General features: G+C 42.0%; 1 protein-coding gene across 4 annotated transcripts; it reads left to right on the top strand.

The window, feature by feature from the left end:
* The first annotated feature begins 1302 nt into the window (after window positions 1-1302).
* Window positions 1303-21349, top strand: BCL7A (BAF chromatin remodeling complex subunit BCL7A). 4 transcript variants are annotated; one of them, XM_053959802.1, is made up of 8 exons: window positions 1406-1490; window positions 7432-7478; window positions 8636-8708; window positions 9235-9316; window positions 12043-12139; window positions 14006-14173; window positions 16796-16917; window positions 17748-21349. In XM_053959802.1, exons 2-8 carry the CDS (start codon window positions 7469-7471, stop codon window positions 17817-17819), a joined length of 624 nt encoding a protein of 207 aa, XP_053815777.1. In that variant the 5' UTR covers window positions 1406-1490; window positions 7432-7468; the 3' UTR covers window positions 17820-21349. The 4 variants fall into 4 exon arrangements, 3 of the variants coding, with proteins under 3 accessions (XP_053815774.1, XP_053815777.1, XP_053815775.1); XM_053959800.1 differs by lacking the exon at window positions 1406-1490 and adding an exon at window positions 5690-5854; XR_008434097.1 differs by lacking the exons at window positions 7432-7478; window positions 8636-8708 and adding an exon at window positions 17084-17268 and having other exon boundaries at window positions 1303-1490; window positions 17748-17829.
* Window positions 21350-21642: the final 293 nt, after the last annotated feature.

The raw sequence follows: 21642 nt of genomic DNA on the forward strand, positions 1-21642 counted from the left end.
GAAAGATCAGTGAAGTGCTGTTGAACAGCTTCCTTCTTTACATCATCCTCGGCATCAATTTGAATAATAATGTAGGCCCTTAAGAAGCGCTCCTTTCAGAAGCAATGTTTTTTAAACAGAGATCGCTGTTGTGTACCCAGAGCTTCTGTGATTGTGCAGTTAGCACCAACAGCAAGGTGTGCATTAGGGAGAAGTTAATGAAGGAGTCCAGCAGTACCACACCAGAGCTCGCAGGTCTGTGACAAATTTCCTGCAGAGCATCACCTCCCATGTAACTCATTTAGCCTTTATGCTCATGTACTTCCATGGATCTCTGTCAGAGCTGAGCCTCCACTGCTCAAAAGCAGCCCAGTTCCATGGATATTGATGGAATTAGTTAAAGCAGCTGAGAAACTGTATAACCACTGGGGAAACAAACCCAAAATCTGCTAATTATGGATTTATGCTTTGTGTAAAACAGGGGACTTCATCACCCATTACCCATGTTCAAGGTCTGTCACAGCAACTGGTGCAAGGATAGGATGGGTGTTTTTCACTGCCCTGTACAAAAATGCGAAGTGCTTTGAGGTTTGTAAAAGCCCTGGACTTTAGGACTGGATTTTACTTTGTGGTAAAATGTAACTGTGCTCTTGATGCTGCTAGACCGCATTGGTTTATCATAGAATCACGAGAATCAATTTGGTTGGAAAAGATCTCTGGGATCCAACCTTTGATCGGTCACCGCCTTGTCAACTAAAGCATAGCACCAAGTGCAACATCCAGTCTTTCCCTAAAGGGCAGGCGATTCCACCGCCTCCCTGGGCAGCTTTTGATGACCCTTTAGAGTGGAGGCGAGCTGAAATCGGATAAACTTTTAAGTTCTGGGGTACCTTACGGCCTGAGCTGGGTGGAAGTGGAGAAAGACCGTTGTCTTGTGCTCGCTCCAGCGAACACAAGAAGGAAACACAGCGACGGGAACTCTGGAAGCCCCGCGCGCGCGGGGCCGGCGGCCGCCTCCGGGTTCTGCCCCGCGCGGGCTCCTTCCCGCACCGGGTACCTCCTCCGCAGGTCCCCGCCGGGGGCGGCTCGCCGTCCCCGCGGCCCCGCGGTGTCCCCTCAGCCCCGACAGCCGCCCGGGGGTCGGACCCGCTCCCCTCCCTCCCTCACGCCCCGGCCGCTCTTCCCGCCACCCGCCGTCCCCTCACGGCGCCCGCCCCTCCCCTCCCCGCCGGCTCCGCGCGTGCGCGGAGCGCGGGCCCCGCCGGGCGGGCGGGCGGAGCCGAGCGGAGCCGCCGAGCGCAGCCGTGCCGAGCCCCGCGCAGCCCCGGCATTGTGCGGGCGGGCGCCCCGACACACGGACCGAGCCACCGGCCGCGCCGAGCGCCGCGTTCCCCGCCGAGCCCGCCGCCCCCCAGCAGCATGTCGGGCCGGTCGGTGCGGGCCGAGACCCGGAGCCGGGCGAAGGATGATATCAAGCGGGTGATGGCGGCCATCGAGAAAGTGCGCAAATGGTGAGCGGGCCGCGCCGCGCCGGGACCCCGCGCCCGCGTCCCCCCGCGCCCCGCGCCGGCCCCGCGCGGCTCCGGGGCTCGCCGGCGGCCGCGGGGGGCGGGGAGCCGGCGGCACCCAGCAGCCATTTCGCTCCGGCGAGTCACATGAAGGCGGCGGCGGCGTGTGAGGGCGAGAGGCGGCTCCATTGTGCGGCCGAGCCCCCTCCCCGCCGCCCCCCGCCGCTCCCCGCGGACCCCGGCCCGCCGTCCCTCGCCGCGGGTCCCGGGCCGGGCGCCTCGGGCATGGGCGGGCGGCGGGGTCGGGCCGGGCGCCTCCCGCCGCCGGCCCCTACAAAGGGCCCGAGGAGCGGGCCCGGGGTGGCTCCGCCGCCCGCTCTTCTGGGTGGAAATAGTGCTCGGAGAAGTGTTCTGGAAAAACAGAAAACACGTTAAGAATGCCCCTCTGAAGCTCCCGAGAGTTTATTTTTTTGTCGTTGCCTGTTTATGTATTGATTTCGCCTCCCAAGTTCCCGGGGTTTGCGCGTAAAAGCGCAGCAAACCCGAGCGCGATCGTCCCCCACCGACGCTCCGGGAGAGAGCGCGAACTGCCCCTGGAACCTCTCTTAAATCAAAAAATCAAAGGCTATACCCCGTGTGAAATAAGTCCCTTTTGTTAGGCCTTCAGTGCGTTTTGGCATTTCCCCGCTTTTGTCTTTTTTTCCCCTGCTTTTGTTAGAAAAGCCCACACGAGGTGTTTAAACAATACAGTACAGCGGTCGCGCCGTGCTGTGCATGGTCGGGCCGGGGATTTGGGATGGCATAAAGAGCAGTGCCGGTGTGACTCAAGAGTGAATCTTTCTTCCAGCAAGTTGCCCGACTGTTCAGCGGTCTCTGTGCATGTATCTTAAAATACTTTCTTTAAACATTTGGAATCCACGGGGAAGTCCCTTGCGTTATTGTTACTGTGCATCATTCAGCCGGTTTGCAGCTTTGAAATCAAGGGGACACTTCTATTGTCCTCCTCAGCTAACGCTTTGTTTTCGTTAAAAAAAAAGGACCAGAGATAGAGTTGAACGTGTTCGTGTTAGAGTGAAATGGATTGTTAAGTTTTAAATGGCTTTGAGCACACGAATGGGCCCGGTGGCGTGAGCCGGACAAAGAATCGGGACGTGTGTCCAGGAGCGCCGGGCAGGGGATGGGGATTTCAAAGAATCCAGCCTTTGTGTAGGGAGCCGCAGCAGCCCCAGCTCCGCAGCTCGGGTGCTTTCAGGAACTCTCTTCTACTCGGGTGTTGTTTTTAAGTGCAGTCTGCTGACTGCTGGGCCGGCTTTGGAAGGTCAGAACAATGTGCAGCGGTGTGACAGGACTTTTGTTCCAGCCGGAGCGTGGTTGGATGTGTGGGACTGTTCTGTCTTTAGGTATTTCATTCATGAGCGCAGCACGCTCCCTTTGAATCCTGGTTTGTGGAATTCAGAGAGGAGTAGAGACAGAAGCTTGGCCATTCAACAAAATACCTGATTTATTTTTTTTTCTTGGCAAAGACTCTCTGCCATCATGCCAGTTGCTATGGCTCTTTCTGTAAAACAGAAATCTTATGGTATAAATAGATTTCTCTACATTTTAACCTTCACGATAGACAACTTGCTGTAGAGGGTTCCTGTACAGTCATGCAGTGTTTCTGTTGATTATTGTCAGAAGTATTGATGTGACTTTTTATGCGTGCACGTCACAAGTATTTACATAAAGCAATTTTCTTATTTTTAAAGGAATCGTAATTTGAAGGTGAATCTCATGGTTACCCCCCTCCACCTGCAGTCAAATACAGTGGGAAATTAGCTAGAGAGATTCTGTGTTTTGTGGTTTTCAGTGTTTTGAGAAGACTTGGCTTGTTAAATTGAACTTTCCACACTAGCAATTCCTGCATCTTCAGAAGAGCCACATCGGCAATTTCCAAGTGTGCAGTTTCATTTGCATAATAGGAGCAATTTGTTGCCATCCACAGCTCTTCTGTGGAAATGCAGCCACTGAAAATTAAAATACCTTGTGTCCAACATTCCCTAGAAGAGAGTTTTGTGAGACCTGTGTGCTCGGAGCAGCGCGTGCCAGGGATGGGCAGGCAGGCAGACGGGGCTGGGAGCTCATCCGAGCGGAGGGTGGCTTTATCCAAGGCATTATCCACCTGTGCAGGTGTGCAGCACCTTGCTGTGCTTGGTGCTCCTGAATCCCTGTGCTGCCACAGGGATGTGAATGTGCCTGCTGGAAGGCAGCTTCCATCAGGGCGGACTTTGTTCCTCAGAAAGTCAGCCAGCGCTTGGATGCAAGTCCCCTGTCTTCCTGTCTGTTCACAGAGCGCGTGGCACTTCTGGTTATTGCTGGAACTTAGTAGTAAACAGTGAAGTTGTTACGTTTTTATCGTGAGATTACTGTAACCTTATCTCCTTTGTTTAAACCACGCTCATGAATGAGCATCTGTTTTGGAAAACACGCAGCACGTGGCTTACAGAATACATGGTTGCCTTGTGTTTGTGTGGCAGAAATGTTAAATTTCCACAGTAAGTGAACAGTTCTACCTTTCTTTAACAGTACTTAAAATTCTTCTGTCAGTCTTCTAAAAAATCCTCTGAGATTATTTTGTCTCAATGAATGGTACAGGATTGGTTTTTTGTCTTTAAAGGTTGATGGGTACATGTAGATTCGAAGTGGGCTCTCAAGAAGAGAGGGGCAAAAACTATTGTGCCCTCAACCAGCACTAGAAAAATACTGAAGACACTCTTGGTTTTTGTCAAAGTCTGATTTATTACATGAGGGAAAATACAGACATCTACTGAGAGACAAGGAATGAGAAGGAGGAAAGCATAAGTGGTAGGATGTCTTGGGAGGCAGGGAAATAATTTGCAGGGGTATATAGCACTGCTGGACTTCAGGACAGCTGTGCAAACATGTAAGGATGGAGGTCTGGAATACCTGGTGGGGATAGGTAAGCCTGACTTTAGAGAATGCACCAGGAATCAGAAATCCCACTGTGTTCACTTCCCTCTGAATTGCAGTATTTCTCAGGAGTCATTTGACCTTTTTCTGACCCATCAAAGCCTTGATCTGTGGGGAGTGATAACACCTTAGGAAGAAGAGGTGAACCTGGACAACTGGTGAAAGTACCTGGAGAAAGCTGAGGGGGAAAGTCCCCACAGGCTGTTTTACCTGGTGTCCTTGGCTGGGATCCTGAGCTGTGGCTATTTAGGATTTCTAGGCAGTGCTGCTGTAGCTTTTCTGTTCACTGTCTCCATTCAGACTTGCTAAAATGCTTTTGTGTGGTATGTAATGCTCTGAGATTGAGTTTCTGCAGGTTTTGCTGCTCATGCCTCCTTCTTCAAATAGGCTTTCGCTCTGAAAAGGAGTCATGACACAGAACTCCTTAACATGATGTCTTTGGAAAAAGGCTGTTTGCTACTCCCAGATTGCCTCCCTGCTTTAGCCAGTCTGTGTTGTGTTTTCTCCTAAGACTGTAGTTCAAGTAGTGGTGGTCGAAGTAAAAACACCCAGTGTATGTGCAGGAATGCACTGAAGTTCTGTAGTGGCCCAAACACGCTGTTGCCATGCTTGAATTATGATACCTTTCTTTTTCCTGGCTTATTATTATTTCTTTGTGAGCCAGGATATGCTCTCTGACTTCAGTGGAAGCTGAAGGTAGAGTTTTGGCATGTGTGAGCCGTGGTTCTCTCTGCTGTGAGCAAGGTGCTTGTGGCCACGTGGAACCAAGCAGGGCTTGCTTTAAGCCATGTGTACACTACAGGGGACACCCCAAACGTGCTGTGCTTAGATAAACCCAGAGGGAAGGTGTCTGTGACCACATGTCCTTGTCCAGTCTCCCTATATGGCATTTTATTGTATTTGCAGCCTGTTCAATAAACACCATGTGTGTTTGGGGCTCCTTCACGTTAGTCACTAGACAAACATCTACTCAGCAGTAGGCGTGCTCGGAAAAGCAAGCCTACGCTTCAAAAAATCAGTTTTTGTGCATCTGACAGCACTTCTTGTGTATAATAATGGCATATTCTTTCCCATCCCCTTTCTCTTTTGCTTGATCCCACAGGGAGGTCATAATTCTGTGATTTTCACCAAACTCTGTTGCAATGCAAGTGAGTGTGATGTGATAAATTCAGCATTATGACGTCACTTCGTGATCACCAGCAGAAGATGGGGTATGTGGGAGCAAATCTGTGTGTAAATGCAGATCACTGTGATGAATGGTAGTCATGGGAAAAGGCTAGACAAGTGGGAAAGCCTTTCCTTGAGTGATATATTGGCAGTAAAGGCTTTCTGTGTCTCTGCCATCAAATGTTTCTGGCACTCACTGCTGCTGCAGAAGCTGCCTTGACACTTTCTGTGTAAGTGTAATATACACTGCTGTGTTTGCTCACCCGTATATTACTTTTACACGTGGAATCTGATGTTCATCTGTGGAGCTTTAGTGTTATTAAACAAAGTATAAATATATTTGAAAGTCTTGGGTTATTTAGAATGGGGAATTGAGTATATAATGATGTAAGTTCTGAGATATTAGTATGCCTCAGGCATAAGCACTGAAGAAGTGTTGATACTAATGGTTACCCTTTGTACCCTTGGCTGTCCTTTAAATGCTGTGCAGATATAGTTCAGAATTTAAAAATGCTTTTACACAATTTTAGATAAATGTAAGGGTTTGTTTCTGTTGCACTGATTAGTTTCTGAATTTACTATAACTAAAATATTGAAGATACTTCTCAGTGTGGAAGATTAAAAGAAAAAATATTATTATATCTTATTTCAGTTTTGCCATTTTCTGTTGTTGTTACTCCTGAGTCATTCATGGAGAAACAGGAGAGCTTTGAAAACAGGCAAAATGGGTTTTTTTGTAAAACTGTGGAGTTTATCAGCTAGACATGGACAAGTAAAGTTGATAATTGCCACATTTTTAGCCTGATAAAGTGTCAGGTTGATGGTGTTCCATTAGCCATCTTTTCCAATCCAACAGTCAACACAGAGACCAACCTACAGAGAGTAGCAGGGGACGGTGCAATAACAGATATTGCTCAGTCATCACTTATCAAAGGTGGAACTGAATGATGGGGGTGGAATTCTGGTCAGGATCTTGAGGTGGATGGGTGCAGCAGACAGGTGAAGGAAAACAGGTGAAGAAACTATTTAAGGTTTCACAACAGACTGAGCACAAGAGTTCATGAGTTCCTCATTCCTATCCCAGCACTGGGCCAGTGAGGATCTTCTGTGATTTGTGCAGCATTTCCCAAACTCGCTGCCATGGGCAGTAAATTGTCAGTTCTCACTGAGTGAAAAGGAAAGTCCCTGATCAGCAGGTTGGGATGGTGTCTTTGCACAAAAGATTAAAAAGTGAGTGTTCAGAGTAGAAGTGGGTTTGGGGGTTTTTGTTTGCTTGTTTGGATTTTGGGTTTTGTTTCGAAATGGTAAGGCAGTAAGTATTACAGATAATATTCTAAGCTTAATTTGCAATAAATGTCATAAATCTTGAAATTATTTTACCCTGTTGATCTTAAATGTCTGAAAGTCATTGCATTTCTTTGTTAACAAATTTGTGTTTGTGCTGCCAATGCTTTTATTACGTTTTAGAGGAGGTTGTCTTCTTTTTTTCTTATTAATACTTTCATGGTCTTAAACTGTCAATACTGTAAATACTTACACAAGTAAAATATTTGCATAATAGCACTGTGATGTTGGGTTTTCTGCCATAAGTGTTTGCAGGACTGGGATGTTGGTGTACTTCCATCACAAAATATTCTTATTCCCATTGTTGTCTGAATTACTGTGTATTGAAATCAGTTAAAAATCCCTAGAGCTGAGGGTTATCAAAACTTAAAGTGGTGAAGCTCAGAAGAGTTAAAATGTCAGGGCTAACTTTAATACTAGAAGGAAAAAGTTACTAATATAGGTTTCCTCCTGTGTTCTACAGTCTGTCCAGTGAAGATGCTGTGTGAGGCTGCTTTGAGATGCTAACAGGTATCTTGAACTTTTGGTTTTCCAGTGCAGCATCTCTAAGTAATATTTTGCTGTAGGAAAAGACTAAAATCTTGATTTTTTAAAAAAGCATTTATTCACCTCTCCCCACACCCAAAACAAAACCCCAGCTGGTTTTATTTCCATTATTTCAAAGGTTTTCTTAAGTAGAAATAAATCTAGTTTGTCTTTTATCCTTAAAAAAACCCAAATTATATCATGATCATCTCGTCACAATTAAGTATGCTCTCATTATTGACATGCCCTCATCTCCACTGTCATTTTTATCGCATGTAGAGCTCCAAATTAGAGTGAAATTGGATTTTGACATATTTAGCCACCTAGTGTACCCAAATGGCTGTGTCTAAACACATTGAGGGAACACTGCTCCACGAAGAGCAGTGGGAAAGAAATTAATTTGAAATAGTTTTGGACTTCAATTAAAATATCATGGACAGGGCCAAAATGTATCAGATACATTTATATACAGTTTAGTTTTGCTTTTGTTCTTAATTAAACAGGAAAATGCCTCTTCTAAAGGGAAAATACAAGATTGGCTTTAGTAGCTAAAACAAATAGGAGGATTTGTGACATTTGTACAGTGTGGCTGCTTTTGATTCTGGAGGCCCTTTCTAAAAATGGAGCTATCACATAGATATAAATATATATATTTGGAGTCACATCCAGCTTCTCCCATCCTGCAAAGAACATTTTTTTATTTTTTTAATCTATAACTGGATCCCAAATCTATTATTTAAATGTATTTATGGGGAAAAAAAAAGCCTGAGATCTCATGCCAAATTAATTTCAGATGTTCCTGAATATTTAATGGAATCGGTCTTTGTTGTTAACTTTTAATCGATCCATTTGCAGAGCTGCATTGCAAACCCAGGAACCAGCAGTGGTAATCTGTGACCTGAAAACTGATCCCAGAAACGTGATGAAATTTCTCTGGCATTGTGGACCCTCTTTAAATCCCTGATGTGCAGAGCTCAAGGAGTGCATCCCTCAGCCTCAGCATCCCTCTCCACCCCAGCCCTGGGAGCCCCGAGGCAGAGCCACCCTGCAGCCACATGTCCTTCAGCTTTTGTCAGTGTCACCATGCAGGGCTGGCAGGGTCTGCACACAGCACCCCAGGCTGTGCTTTCCCCTCTCTCTAGGCTCAGCCTCGCCTTTCCCCAGAGCTGGGCTCTCCAGAGTCTGCATTCTGCACCACGGCACTGATTGCTCCCGGTGAGGCTGTTGTTCCTGCAGCTGGAATTGCAGAGCTGTCTGCCAGGGGTGTGGAGTGAGCATTAAATTGCCAGCAGCAAATTTCTGCCCCCCCCCCCCCCCCCCAAATATACCTCAGATGGTCAAAATGCATTTAGATCTCTAATCCCATTAAACAGCTTCATGACAATCAAAACACACTGGTCTGTCTAAACCCTCTTCTGCTGTCTAGAAACTTAAGTGAAAATTGTAGGCATTAAATCTGCATTTTCAATTGCTGTTCTTCTTAACTTTATCTTTAATCCAGATCTTATTACTGCTACTGCAGTTACTCACCCAGTCAAGTAACAGCCCTGAGAAATCTGGAGGTTAGCAGTGCTCTAGCAAGTTGTGAAATGCAAAGAACAATTTGCACAATGCAGTGCTAAAGACGATGTAATAGAGATCATCCTACTTAATAGCCTGTTTAAATTCTTGACAACTTACAATAGTAGATCACTCTCTTCTGAATCTGAGGTTTAACTTCTCCTGCATTGTAATTTTGTAGGGAGAAGAAGTGGGTGACAGTTGGCGACACATCCCTAAGGATTTACAAATGGGTACCAGTAACAGAGCCTAAAGTGGATGATGTAAGTATCCTGCAGTATCTTGCTTTTTCCAGATGTAGATGCTCCTGTTTAGGCAAAGTCAAAAGAAATACTCTTTGATTTTCATTGAGCCTTTAAGCTAAGACTGGTGTGGATCTTGGAAGCTCCAGGGGGATGTTGATCTCTACAGCAAGTGATGTTGATGGGTGAATGTGTGACAGTCTCCCTGGAGTCAGCTGGGATCAGTTCTCAGATAACTGTTAAACATGCAGCTGAAACCGAGTTTGAAACCTTTAACTAACTGGGAGGCAGGGAGGGAAAGTTATGACATGGATTATTTTTCCCCTCTTTGTGCCTGGTGATTTAAAGAAAGCAGCTGGTTTGGAACAGGGCAAAGAACATATTCTATGTGTACATCACTGCTGGTTTTTGCTCAGAACCAGGTGGAAAACACTTGACACGAGTGTAGGAATATCCTGTGGAGCTGGGATCACTTGTATTAAGATGTCCTGCCAAATAACACAGCAGCACATGCTTCTGTTGTCACGTGTGTTTTCTCTTGATAAATGTTCTGTCTGTGCATCCTGTTTATGTTGTGCACACTGTTTGTGTGGCGTAAAAATAAGTATAAAAATCAAAGTTGATAGGACTTAAAAATTGGTTTTTAAAATTGATTGTTGCTCTCCTCTTATAAATTGTAATATTGTGATAGAGAGAACACTAACCCATGATACCACAGTAAATGAATGACACAATAGAAAACATATCCTAAGTTTGGCACTCTTTCCTTGGGCTGTCATGTACTTTTACTTTACCTGAAACATGAGTGAAGACCTATTTGGAAAAAAACTTCTATATTAATAGATGTGTGAAATGGTGTTTTTTCAGACAGGACAGTGTCATGACCTTGTCTTACTCAGACTCCAAACTTAAGACCTTTTTTTTTTATTAGGATTGCTTTTACTGAGTTTGTTTCTTTCTGTGCTTTGGTTGTCCCACAGATTTCAGGGATTGTCAGAGTTGTGGTAAACCTCAAGGGTTCTTCCAGTGCTTGGGCAGCATCTTTCTGAAGTTCCCCCTTGGGAATTGGGAAACCTGTCCATTCTTTCTACTTGTCAAGTGTTTGGTCTTGATTTTATTATTTGTAGTACATGGTGGGGGAAAACTGTGCTATCTGTGTGAGAGGGAGTGCAGGGTTTAGGATATTTAGGCTCAGGGCTTCTGGCAGTTGTTTCCCTGCTGTTCAGCTGTGCCTGCAGGATGGGTGCTGTGGGACTTGGAAACAGAATTTCTAAGTGAGCTTCTGGAGGAATTTTCAAGGTCGCTGCTACCCAAAGTCAGGTTCTCTATTATGAAGAATGGGTTTATATAATGGTTTCTATGGTCAGAGTTTAATTGTGTTTTCTAAGCCATCATCTCTCGGTTGAGGCTTCAGATTTGCTGAAACTGGGACACTTGTTTAAGACCAGTTATGCTGGTGTCCTACAGTCATGTTCTTCTTATTTCAAGTAGAGGCTGTTGTGCAGCTGCAGTTTCAGTTCAAGCTGTTTCAGGCTTGATGTTGGCAAGGTTTCTGTCCTGCAGCTCTGGAAGTTCTCACAAATCACACAAGCACGTAGATTTTAATAGTAAGTACCAGATAGGGATAATTTTGTCTATTAAATTTTGTTGTGGACATCTTTTTATATCAAATTTCATCCACTCTGAAGGACCAGACAGTATATTTGCTTTTCACTAAAATAGGAGAGTGGTGCCTTCCCTTATTTCAAATGGAAGTTGTCTTTGATTTTGGTGAACAGAAATTAAATTACTTCTCCCCCCCTCACGTGTTGCTCCTTAGACACTTTGACATTTCTCTGCATTACAATTAGCTTGGCTCTTCCTCCTCCTGGTTGTGGAAGGCTGTTCTGGAACCTCACCACTCTGATGGTTAAACCTCTTTAAAAAACATCTGTCAGCTTAAATTGCTCACAGTCACTTTCAGTTTCTTTTGTGGCAAAAGTGTTCTTTTTACCTTTAAAAAACAACAAAACCAGACCTGAGAGAGATCATATCATGACCCCTCTGACCCCCTTTCATTTTGCAAAGGTAAAGAAGTCCATGTGCTCTCACCTCTGTTTCATGCATCAGCGAGTAAAATCTGGCTTCTCTAAGTAAAAATGCAGTTTAAAAATAAGCTTAATAATCTGTTTAAAATATAGAGAAAAGTCCCTCCAGATATCACTTGTTGAATTTCTTCTGCAGTCTTAGACAGTATTTGATTGTAGTTCAGTTCCTTCCCTCACTGGAGGACGGTCTCTGTCCAAAAGGGTGGGCTGAGAGCATTCTTCCTGGAGTCAGGCTTTGAATTGTCTCCTCCGCAGCAGGATCTCCAAAAGCAGTGCAGCTGGCTCTTTTTCCTGTGAGACTGATTACATCACCTCCTCATTGCAAATGCTGCATCCCTTAGCAGGCACAGATTCCCCACGTGATGGATGCCACGGTCCCTTCCTTTGTTTTCATCCTTGTGGACTGGGAGCAGGTTGGGACCCACAGCTCACGCAGGGCTGTCGTGCTTGTGCTCTTTGGTTTAGTTCAAATCTGATTTTTCTTAATCCATCTTTCAGTTTTAATGAAGAAACAGCACTAGTTGTAGAGGAGGAAGAGGTTTCAGTTGAGATTGTGAGCTGTTCTTACAGAAGTGCTGAGTGGGGAAGGTTTTCCACAGCAATGTGGATTTCTCTGCATGGCTGTAGTCTCATTTGAGTGTGGTGCCTTTTGTTTTTCAGAAAAATAAGAATAAGAAAAAGGGCAAAGATGAAAAATGTGGCTCTGAAGTGACCACTCCAGAGAACAGCTCCTCCCCAGGGATGATGGACATGCATGGTGAGTGGGAGAAGGTCAGACCCAATTCCCCTCTTACACTGCTGTGAAAGTGTAAACCAACAACCTCAGATTCTCCACTGCTCTGATGTATGGACTTGAATCAAAATGGAAAACACCATCAGATACTCACTTGGTACCTTGGACTTTTCTTCTGTGGATGTACTAACAGTTGTTTAAATGTCATTTATATATGGGCTATGTGTGTAAGGGAAAAAAATTGTTAGTGGAGTTAAATATGAAAATAAAATTAGAAATATCTACCATTCAAAGCACTGCACTCAGGTGCAGTAATACCTCAACAGAGTTTGCTGCTTGAAGAACCAAAAATCTCCCAAAGGCTCAGTGGGACCTACTGTAATTTAGGCATGTTTTGTACTTATTAACTCTCCTACTGATTAAGGTCAAGAGAATTCTGCAAGAGCCAAGAAAGCAAGCTCTGGTTTTGTGGTGCCTTCCTTCTGCTGCAGCTTGATGAAATTAACTGCTCAACAAAACATTTTTTGTTTGCCAGTCATGCACTATGAGGTCAATTTTATTTCACTTTAATTTTTTTCTAAATGTGACTTTTGAGTGTTAGCCTGGTGTTTAATACAGAGCAGCTTGCACAGCTCAGTTCTGCTTCAGGTTTTTACCTTCTGGGTGTTTGGATAACAATTATGGCTGAGAACACAGCACTGTTTGAGCTGATAAGAGAGGATCACTTTTTAGTGGGTTGTAAATTTTTAATTTCAGTTTTATTTGCATTTGTGCTGCCTCATGGTTGCTTTTTGCAGTGCTGTCAGCAAGTGTGGTCTTGCAGTATAAGGAATGAGCAGGGGTTTTGCAGATCTGGATTCATTTTTCGTCTATTTAAAACCTTTTCACTTTTGCCTTGGTCAGATAATTTAATTTTTTTAAGTCTTGATTCTCCCTCCATGAGGTGAATGTACTACTTGCTTTTTTATCACTTATCACCTGTCGTTTTAACTCTACTATTTCACACTGTACAATTTTGTGATAAACTTAATCTGAATTGATGATTTCAGGCTGCTCTGGAGAGAGGTGGTCCCAGCAGCAGCTCTGTGTTCCTGAAGTCCTTTGGATTTAATAGTTTACAGATGCAGAGGGAGATGGATTGACTTGTATTCTAGTAATTTAATTCATAATATTTTGCAGGATTAGCTTTCTTTAAGGAGCAGGAACTTCCCTCTTGGTTATCCAGGGATGTTAGTCTGGCTTAAAGGAAGTTGCACCCCAGTGCAATGTGTAAAATAACAGCTGAGCTACTTAAAGCACTGTCACAGGGAGAGGGCACAGGCAGAATATTTCCTGTTAACTACAGATCTGTGCTGCAGAAGATTACTGTGATCCAAGTCTTTGAGGACTAGAGAATATTCTGGACAATTATCACTTAGAAACTGTTGGGACTGGATGTTACATTTCACCTTGAAGGGGTTTTGGGTTGGTTTTTTTTTTATTTTTTTTTTTGACCTTCAGGACTCAATTCAAAAATACCTGCTTATCTGAACATTGGAGTGATGGGTATTTGGAAATCTGCAGCATGAACTTACTTAGCCCTGTGTTATATGAGACTGCCACTTCGGTTGATCTGGTTTGCTCATTACAAAATTCTGGGTTCTTTTGCATCAGATCTGAGTAAAACACTCATTGTTTTAATGTATAAAATTAAAATTAGATTTTTAGTAACTGCTTGAAAACTCCTTAGGCTGGTGTGGAAAAAAGTTGGATGTGAGTCTAAATTATTGGACTTGATCCCTAATGAGCCAAATTATATCATGTGTTATCAGGGAATAATATAGAAGAATTAAAGTATGCTTTGTATCTTGTCAAATCAAACTTTGTTGGTTTTCACTCTTCTGTTCACAGATGACAATAGCAACCAGAGTTCAATAGCTGATGCTTCTCCAATAAAACAGGAAAACAGCAGTAATTCCAGTCCAGCACCAGAGCAGAACTTGGCAACACAAGCAGACGGCACTGAAGTCAAGTCTGACGAAACTCAGGCAGAGGCAAAGGAGCAGCCTGGTTCAGAAGGTGAGCTGGGAGGGCCATTTGAAAGCCAAACAAAAAAAAGTTATCCTTTAGGGTGTTATTTATTTGCTTATCCACTTTAAGAACTGGAAAATAATAATTTGAAAGAAATGGTTTCTGAATTCTCGGCATCTATGTGAAAATGGGACACAATTTCTCTGACCTGCTGGTGATCTTTCATACGACTGGAAAGGTCACACTGACATTCAGGGGTCTTTTCAGAGAGGAACAAACAAAATACTGGTTATTGTTCTCAAATCTCAGTCTTGAAAGAAGAAATAATTTAAAATTATCTTTGAAATGACTGCTACCATGTAATCACACAAGTCCTGGAAGGTTTGTGTAGATCTCTGGAAGTTGATGACTTAGTGTGACAGTAAAATAGGGGTGAGATGCTTTGAAATTACTGAAATTACTTTTTTAATTCTGTAAACCATAATGCAACCTTTCTTATCTCTTAACCCTACTTGCTACTTACTCAAAAGTTAGCTCTGAGTTCTGTCCTAATTTTCTGAAAGCATTACAAGATTCTATTGCAGTTGTGGACAGATTAAAAATACATGTGGGTTAAGGGATTGTTCTGACCCTCACTCTTTAAATGGTATTTTGGGTAATTGAAACATGCTCTGTATTTATATTCTTGGGAAGATAACTTTCTTTGTCCTATTGTAACAGATAAAAGATGTCCTTAACACCATTCTAATGATTCGGTTGCGGAATTCTTCCCATACCAAAGCAATTAAATTACGCCCTCCTGATTTAGTTCTTCACTCAGTAGATCCACTGACCAATTTAAATTTAGAACTTCTATCTTGGTAATGCCAGAGTGGTTAAATATGTTAAGTGTTGTCATTGTTAACTGGGGTTAAAATTTGACAACAGATCCATCACCAAATTGGAATAAATCGGAGCAAATAATACCTCCACTTGCATATTTGGCCACAGTAAACAGTAAGGATTTACTCCTTGGTCTAATATTGTCTGAACCTGCTTACATGAACCTGTTACATAGCATGCATGTTCCCCTGGTTAGATTTAGGTTCAGGGAAAACCATACCAAGTCCTCTGGATTAGTTCCAGAGCCAGGTATTGTAGAATGAAAGGGAGACATAATGGCAAAAAATATCTGTTATTAATACAGGGGTTTTCAGTTGGTTAAATGCTGTGTTAAACAATTTACTGAACATTTATCTATCTTCTTGTGATCAGTCAGAGCCCTGCAATTGGGACATTATTCAGCTGGACAGGGTTAATGACCTTGCCTGTCTATCTCATTTTACTCCACTGAAATGAGGGAGGTTCCTGTAAGCCACTTTGTGTGGTCAGAAATGCTTAATGAGGAATCCTTAAATAAAACAGGTGGATTCAAAGCATTCTGCTGTGTGAACAAGTCCTGCAGACTTTGGAATAGCTTGAGGCTTGGTGGTTTAAGGTATGGATCCCCTTGCCCAAAGGTCAGCAGCAGGCTGAGTGTTTCATCAGGAGCAGCTGGAAGAGAACAACAGTGATGAGCTGGGGCTGGCTTTGTCACAGGGAGATGGGAACATGGCCAAGTGCTCCTCAGCTCAGTAGGGGCTGAGAGATACACAGCAAAAATCAGAACTCACATTTCTTTGGATCCTTGGGACTTGTTACTTTATCAGCATGAAGATGCTTTTCTGGTGAGACATGGACAGAAAGAGGATTCTGCCTGAGTTCACTGAATGTGGTCTTTGAGATGCTCGTGATGAGCATCACTTTGTCTTGAATTTAGAAATGCTTATGGTGCTTTTTATACAGTACACCACAAAAATATCCATTACTCATTGGTTATGGCATCTTTATTAACCAAAACTGTCCAACAATTTTGTTTGATCTTGCATTTTTCTTCATATGGAATAAATTCATATAATCTTTGGGTCAGGGATCTAGGAATACATTTTACATGCCCCTGTCCCCTGTTTAAATAAATGGGTGCTTTAACCTCGAACCTTCTGTAAGTCCTGTTTTGAGAGAGAAAAGGGTTTAAAAAACAACTGACCAACAAAAAACCCAAAACCCAGTGAAAGCTGGAAGCAAGTAACAGCTGTAATAGGCTGGAGGAATTCTTCACACCTTTCCACCAGAATTAAAAATTTAGTGGTTAAGCTAGTTAGCTGAATTTCTAAATTGTATCTCAAATATTTTATCAAGGAAAAAAAAAAAGGATTTTAAATATATGGCTGAATTTTGATTCAGGTAACTTTATTCTCTCTGTTTAGCCACAGCTTTTTAGATCCATTAGTTGTAACACTTCAGCCTTTTGCTTCTGGTTTGAAGGAATTCCCTTGCAGTCCAGACTGGTTTGCTGAGGGCTCAGAAACCCTCTTTGAGGCTGTGCAGGAGCTTGGCTCCCTCTAGGGTCTGATCCCAGGGTCTGTGCTCCAGCAACAGGAAGGAAAAGGAAAAGCTCAGGCAGCAGCTGGGTTGTAATCCTGGAGTTTGAGCTTAATTCATCATATTCATACACTTGTTGTGTGTGTTTCATAGTGGTTACAATGTGGGTGAAATGGATGTGCTGGGGATGTTGCTGATGGGAAGACATCCTGGAAACCTCCTGCTGAAAGCTTTCATTTGTTTGTTTAAAATTATTTCTTGCCATTTCAGATACCTCTGATGAACAGAATTCACAGTCTTCAATGGAGAATTCCATGAATAGTTCAGAGAAAGCAGAAATTCAGTCCTCTGGAGAAAATGATTTAATTACAGAGGCATCTAAAAACTCTCAGGTAACTTTAAGTGCAAATGCCTGATTGCATGGATTTTGGAAGAGTTTATTTTTACTTAAAAGCAAATACAAGGAGGACAGTTGTGTATTTCCATTAATTTCCAAAGTGAGGACAGTAAAGCAGCTGTAGAGTATTAAATGTGCCTGTTCCTGGTTTTGTGGTCCAGGTGGCTGGCTGCTTGAATCTCCCAGAGTTGGAACAGTAAAACCAGATTGGTCTGATGGATTTCTTGGTTTCTTAAACCAGACCATGTTTTTAAGTGAATATTAACATTTTACATTAATAAATTGCTTGGAACAAACCTACTGGACCCTTTGAGGACCATTCAGAAGTAGAACACCTTCTATAAAGGTAAATGTTTATGGCAGTTAGGAGAGTTAATTTGTGGATGCTTGGGTGTTTGTTTACTCACTGAAACACTGCAAAATTCTGGGTGGGTGGGAGGAAGAAATTATCCTTGCAGTTGTGCCCTTCTCAGGGCAGGACAAGGGCAGATCCTCAGGCAGAGCCCTGCTCCTCTGGTTTTCCTGTGGGTCCTCAGTTTCAGTGCACCCTCCATCGAGGCTGTTCCGTGGAATATTCTCTCTGGGTTTTAGCCTGGAACTAGAATTTTACTCCTTGTAGATGACAACAAGTGCAAAGATGCTGAGGTAAAATGTAAGTAGAGGAGTGATTTAAGGCAGCTCTGAGAAATGTTCTGGCATCCAGGGATGCTTTGTCTGGGACACATCACACGCTGGGGAATTGGTGGGTGCTGTTTGTTTGATGTTTTTGGTGCCTGAATTCAGTGCAATGATAACGTGGCTGTTTTTCTTTTCCTCCTCATTAAGGACTCTGAAGGAGTGCCACCTTCTAAAAAGATGAAAGTAGAGGCTTCCCAACAAAATGTTGAAGAGATTTAGACTATAGATTTTTCTGGTCAGTTTTTATGTAAGGTACATCAGTGGGCTTAATTATAGAACAACCTTACTTAAGCATCTTCTCTTGGATGAGGACAGAACTCCTAACTTTTCAAGTTACCAAGCAAAAATCCAAGAAAGCCTAATAAAGGTTTAACTTCTCAGACACTGAAAACTTTTTCCTGTGAAACAAACATTGAGAACTTTTAAGTTACTGTCTCTGAATTGGTTGGAGTAAACAACTCAGGAGGGGTCTACGCACTGTTTCTAAAGTCAAAATTACAATTATGTTGCTGCTGTATTTTTTTTTTTTTCATTTCTCTATTTAACATTGTAAGATATTTAAGGATGGTACAGGTCAGGTATTAGCTTTCATGTGAAGTTCATTGTTCTGGCGTGATGTCTGCTTTTGTTTTGTGCCTTGTGTTCTGAAAACAGTGCTAACTTTTAAAAGTTGTTTTGCAACTGTCTCCTTTGCAAAGTGGCCTATGTTTGCATAATGCCATGTAGTAAGGCTTTTTTTTTTCCTTTTTTTTTTTTTTGTTTGGGGTTTTTGTTTTGTTTTTAAGTTTTAAATCCCTGGTGCTTAAATTTTTAAACAACTACAAATCAGGAAGCCATTTTCACTCTTGGAGTCCAAGGAGAAAAAGGAGCTTGATGTTTTATTTTAGCAGCTATAGTGGAGATCTTTTATTGAATGCATGGCATTCGCAACTGTAAATTTGGTCTTCTAAATACTTAACTTCATCAGAAGTTAACATGATCTGTTTACCATTTATAGTCCAGATCTGAATAGATATTATAACACAGGCACTTAAAATACTTACGTATTAGGTCCAGATCTCTGTACTGGGTACAACTTGCTTTACAGGAAAGTTCCACTATGTACATAAATAGGATCAAAGGGATTGATGCACAGTGAGTTTGTTTTCAATTGGTCTTTTTTGATATCATGTTTTCACTGAACTGGATTTCATTGTACTGTTTCATTATGAGATGTTTACTTCTATGTTCCAGGAAGATACTGTATTGGGAGGGGGTTTTCCTTATTCTCTTTCAGCAAGTCTTGTAAATAAGCCTTGTTGTTTCCATAGTCCAGTTCCTAACTCCAGTTAGGAATGTTCCTTCTCTTCCAATTAACGTTGAAGTGTGCTTATGCTAAACTAATGGAAAGGCACAAGGTAGGTGCAGCTCCCCTCAAACTCCTGGCAAGCAGAAGTGTGGAACCATCTGCATCAGGTCACGAGGGTCTGGTCTTCCAGTGGTATTTGTACTTCCAGGGAATAAACCCTGATCTCCCACTTCCATGCACACACATCCATCCATGTGTCCATCCGTGCTGCTGGATCGGGCCCTTGCTCTGTCTTCTCCTGGTGTGGGAGATGGAACTTGCAATCTGAAATGCGATCTCACAGCTCTGGAAATGGTTATGTGTAGTTTGTAAGCTGAAAAACTGTAAATACTTTTTTAGACAAGAGAAGAAAAAAAAAAAAAAAAAAGTTGCTTCCAGTTGATAACGTTTTTTCATAAATTAGGTTTGTGAAGCTTATATAGGTCTGAATTCTCCAATAGTGAAAATGGCTTGCACTTAGACTACTGCATTACGTTTGCAATTACCACTTTATTAGGAAAAATAATGAGGAACTGGGGGGAGGGAAAAGGGGAGGGAGGAGTGGGGAGCCAATACTGACCTTCAGTAAGATGTTTGTAGGATTGAACCCCAAATAACCTATGACACTCAACTTTTCCTTTACGTTGAAATAAAACATTTTGGATTTTAACTGAATAAAATTTGATTGCAAATCATTCATGAAAACAGCGTGCTCCCTAATAAGATTTTGGGATTTCTGGTCTGATCATGAAGTCCATTAACATTCTGAAAATAAGGAAATGAGGAGCCAAAAACTGAATTTGCACAATATATGCAATGAAACGGTAGAATTCTCTCTTGAATTGTGTGTATGCCTAAAATGTGGATAACTGGTCCATGCTGATTGATTTGTATGTATATTACATTCAGATTTAAGTGATATTTTGTGAGAAGTTCTATTGATATATTAAATGGGCAAATCTAGAAAGATTCAAACTTTTAAATATTTTTGATTTACTAACTTTTCATTATTCTTAATGCTAAAACAAAACAAATTGATGCCACCTTTGACAAGTAGTCGTGTTTACTAATCCCTCTCTTCAGGTGCATCGCAGCAAGTTTTTAATTTTCATTTTGTAGATGTTTCCAAGGGAGTAAATAGACTTTTCATTTAGGAACTAATTCCTGTACTTTAGGAAGAAATAAAATATATAAATAGCACTAAAAATACCTCAAATTTTTCACTAGATAGAAACATTTATTGGCATTATTGACATCAACAGGTTTAATTATAAACTTCCTTTTCTCTCCTGTGGCTTGTGCTCAGAACTGTTCATTGTTCTGTGGCTAATGAGACAAGGCATCATAACCATCTTCCTAGAGGCTTTATTTCCGAGGTAGAAATCCTTCATTTACAGCTTCTACAGAAAGCATTCAGATCTTTTATTTTAACCAGAGATTCTAATGACAACAGACAACTGAACAAGCAGATAGATTTGGGTTCCTTAGACCTGTTATTGTCAGTCTCTGAGGGAAGAGACTTTGACATTATCTGGTATGAAGAAATCCAAAATAGTGTATAAGACTGTTATTAGTCTTTTTTTGAAGTGCCTGATAACATTTATGGGCCAACGGATGTGATTGAACACATTTTAATGCCAGAAAGTACAGATGGGACCAAACCAGAACATGGAATTCAAATCCACTGAGGTTTGAAACCAGATCTAAATCCAGCTTTTTTTGGCTTGGACCTATCTCTACCCAAAACTTGTTTTATGAACTCACTGTAAAAGGGTTTATTGAAAGCATTGAGAGGTGGAGCAGGAGGAGAGATGTACTTTTTTTCAAGATGACTGAAAGTTCTCATACAGCTGATGTTTTAGAAATAGTGCAAATATCAAGAAGTGCTTCCTTGCTACAATGCTGAATGTTGGAGCTTCAGTTACAAATAAATAAAAAAATTAACAAAAAATATGAAAAAAAAAAAAAAAGAAACTAGAAGCAAGCAAGTAATTTAGCTGAGTTTGTGGAACATGTGGGAAGGCCTTCCGGATAATCGATTTACTCAGCCAAACATTTTATAGCAGAACTATTCCTTGGAATTTTTATGCTTGGGAAAGTAGTTGTTAAACATTCCAAAAAGTGCTGGCACTTAGAAAACAACAACAAAAAATAAAATCGACAAGGCAGTATATAATATCGGTTTTGGGTGGCTATCTTCATAAGCATTGTCATGTTTTGGAATGTTCTTTATCTCTAAGGGCCTGTTAGAAGGTGTAAAGAATTTTGTTTTCTTCAATACCTAATCGTTTTCCATCTTATGATTTGTGTGTGTGTGTTGTACAGCAGTATAATTTTTCACTTATTTATTCCATCGGTAGTTATGGTTTGTACAATGTACAATGGTTTCATTTCAAAATAAAATAAAAAATCACAACATGAATGCTGTGTGAATAATTTTTATCAAGAAGCTTAACCTCAGTTTGGTTCGTTTTGTTGGGGGTTTTTTTGGGGTTTTTTTTTTAATTTGCAATAAATTCCTGTTTTTATAAATGGTATATTTAAATGTGCATTCTCTGCTGTTGTCTCGTTTGGTAACTCATAAAATGATCCACCTTTGAGAAGTCCAAAGGTGTCTTGATAATTGTGTGGTGGGGCAGGGGCAGGTGATGGTTGTAAGAACAACAAACAGATATGACCAGTGTAATTACAGCAATCTGCAGAATAATTTGGTAA

The sequence above is a fragment of the Vidua chalybeata genome, chromosome 18 (assembly GCF_026979565.1).
Source record: "Vidua chalybeata isolate OUT-0048 chromosome 18, bVidCha1 merged haplotype, whole genome shotgun sequence".
Lineage (NCBI taxonomy): Eukaryota > Metazoa > Chordata > Aves > Passeriformes > Viduidae > Vidua > Vidua chalybeata.

Coding starts and splice junctions, on each gene's coding strand:
- BCL7A (XM_053959799.1), top strand. CDS start 1,399: ATGTCGGGCCGGTCGGTGCGGGCCGAGACCCGGAGCCGGGCGAAGGAT. Junction 9,317..12,042: donor CAGAGCCTAAAGTGGATGAT/GTAAGTATCCTG, acceptor TTTGTTTTTCAG/AAAAATAAGAATAAGAAAAA. Junction 14,174..16,795: donor GGAGCAGCCTGGTTCAGAAG/GTGAGCTGGGAG, acceptor TTGCCATTTCAG/ATACCTCTGATGAACAGAAT.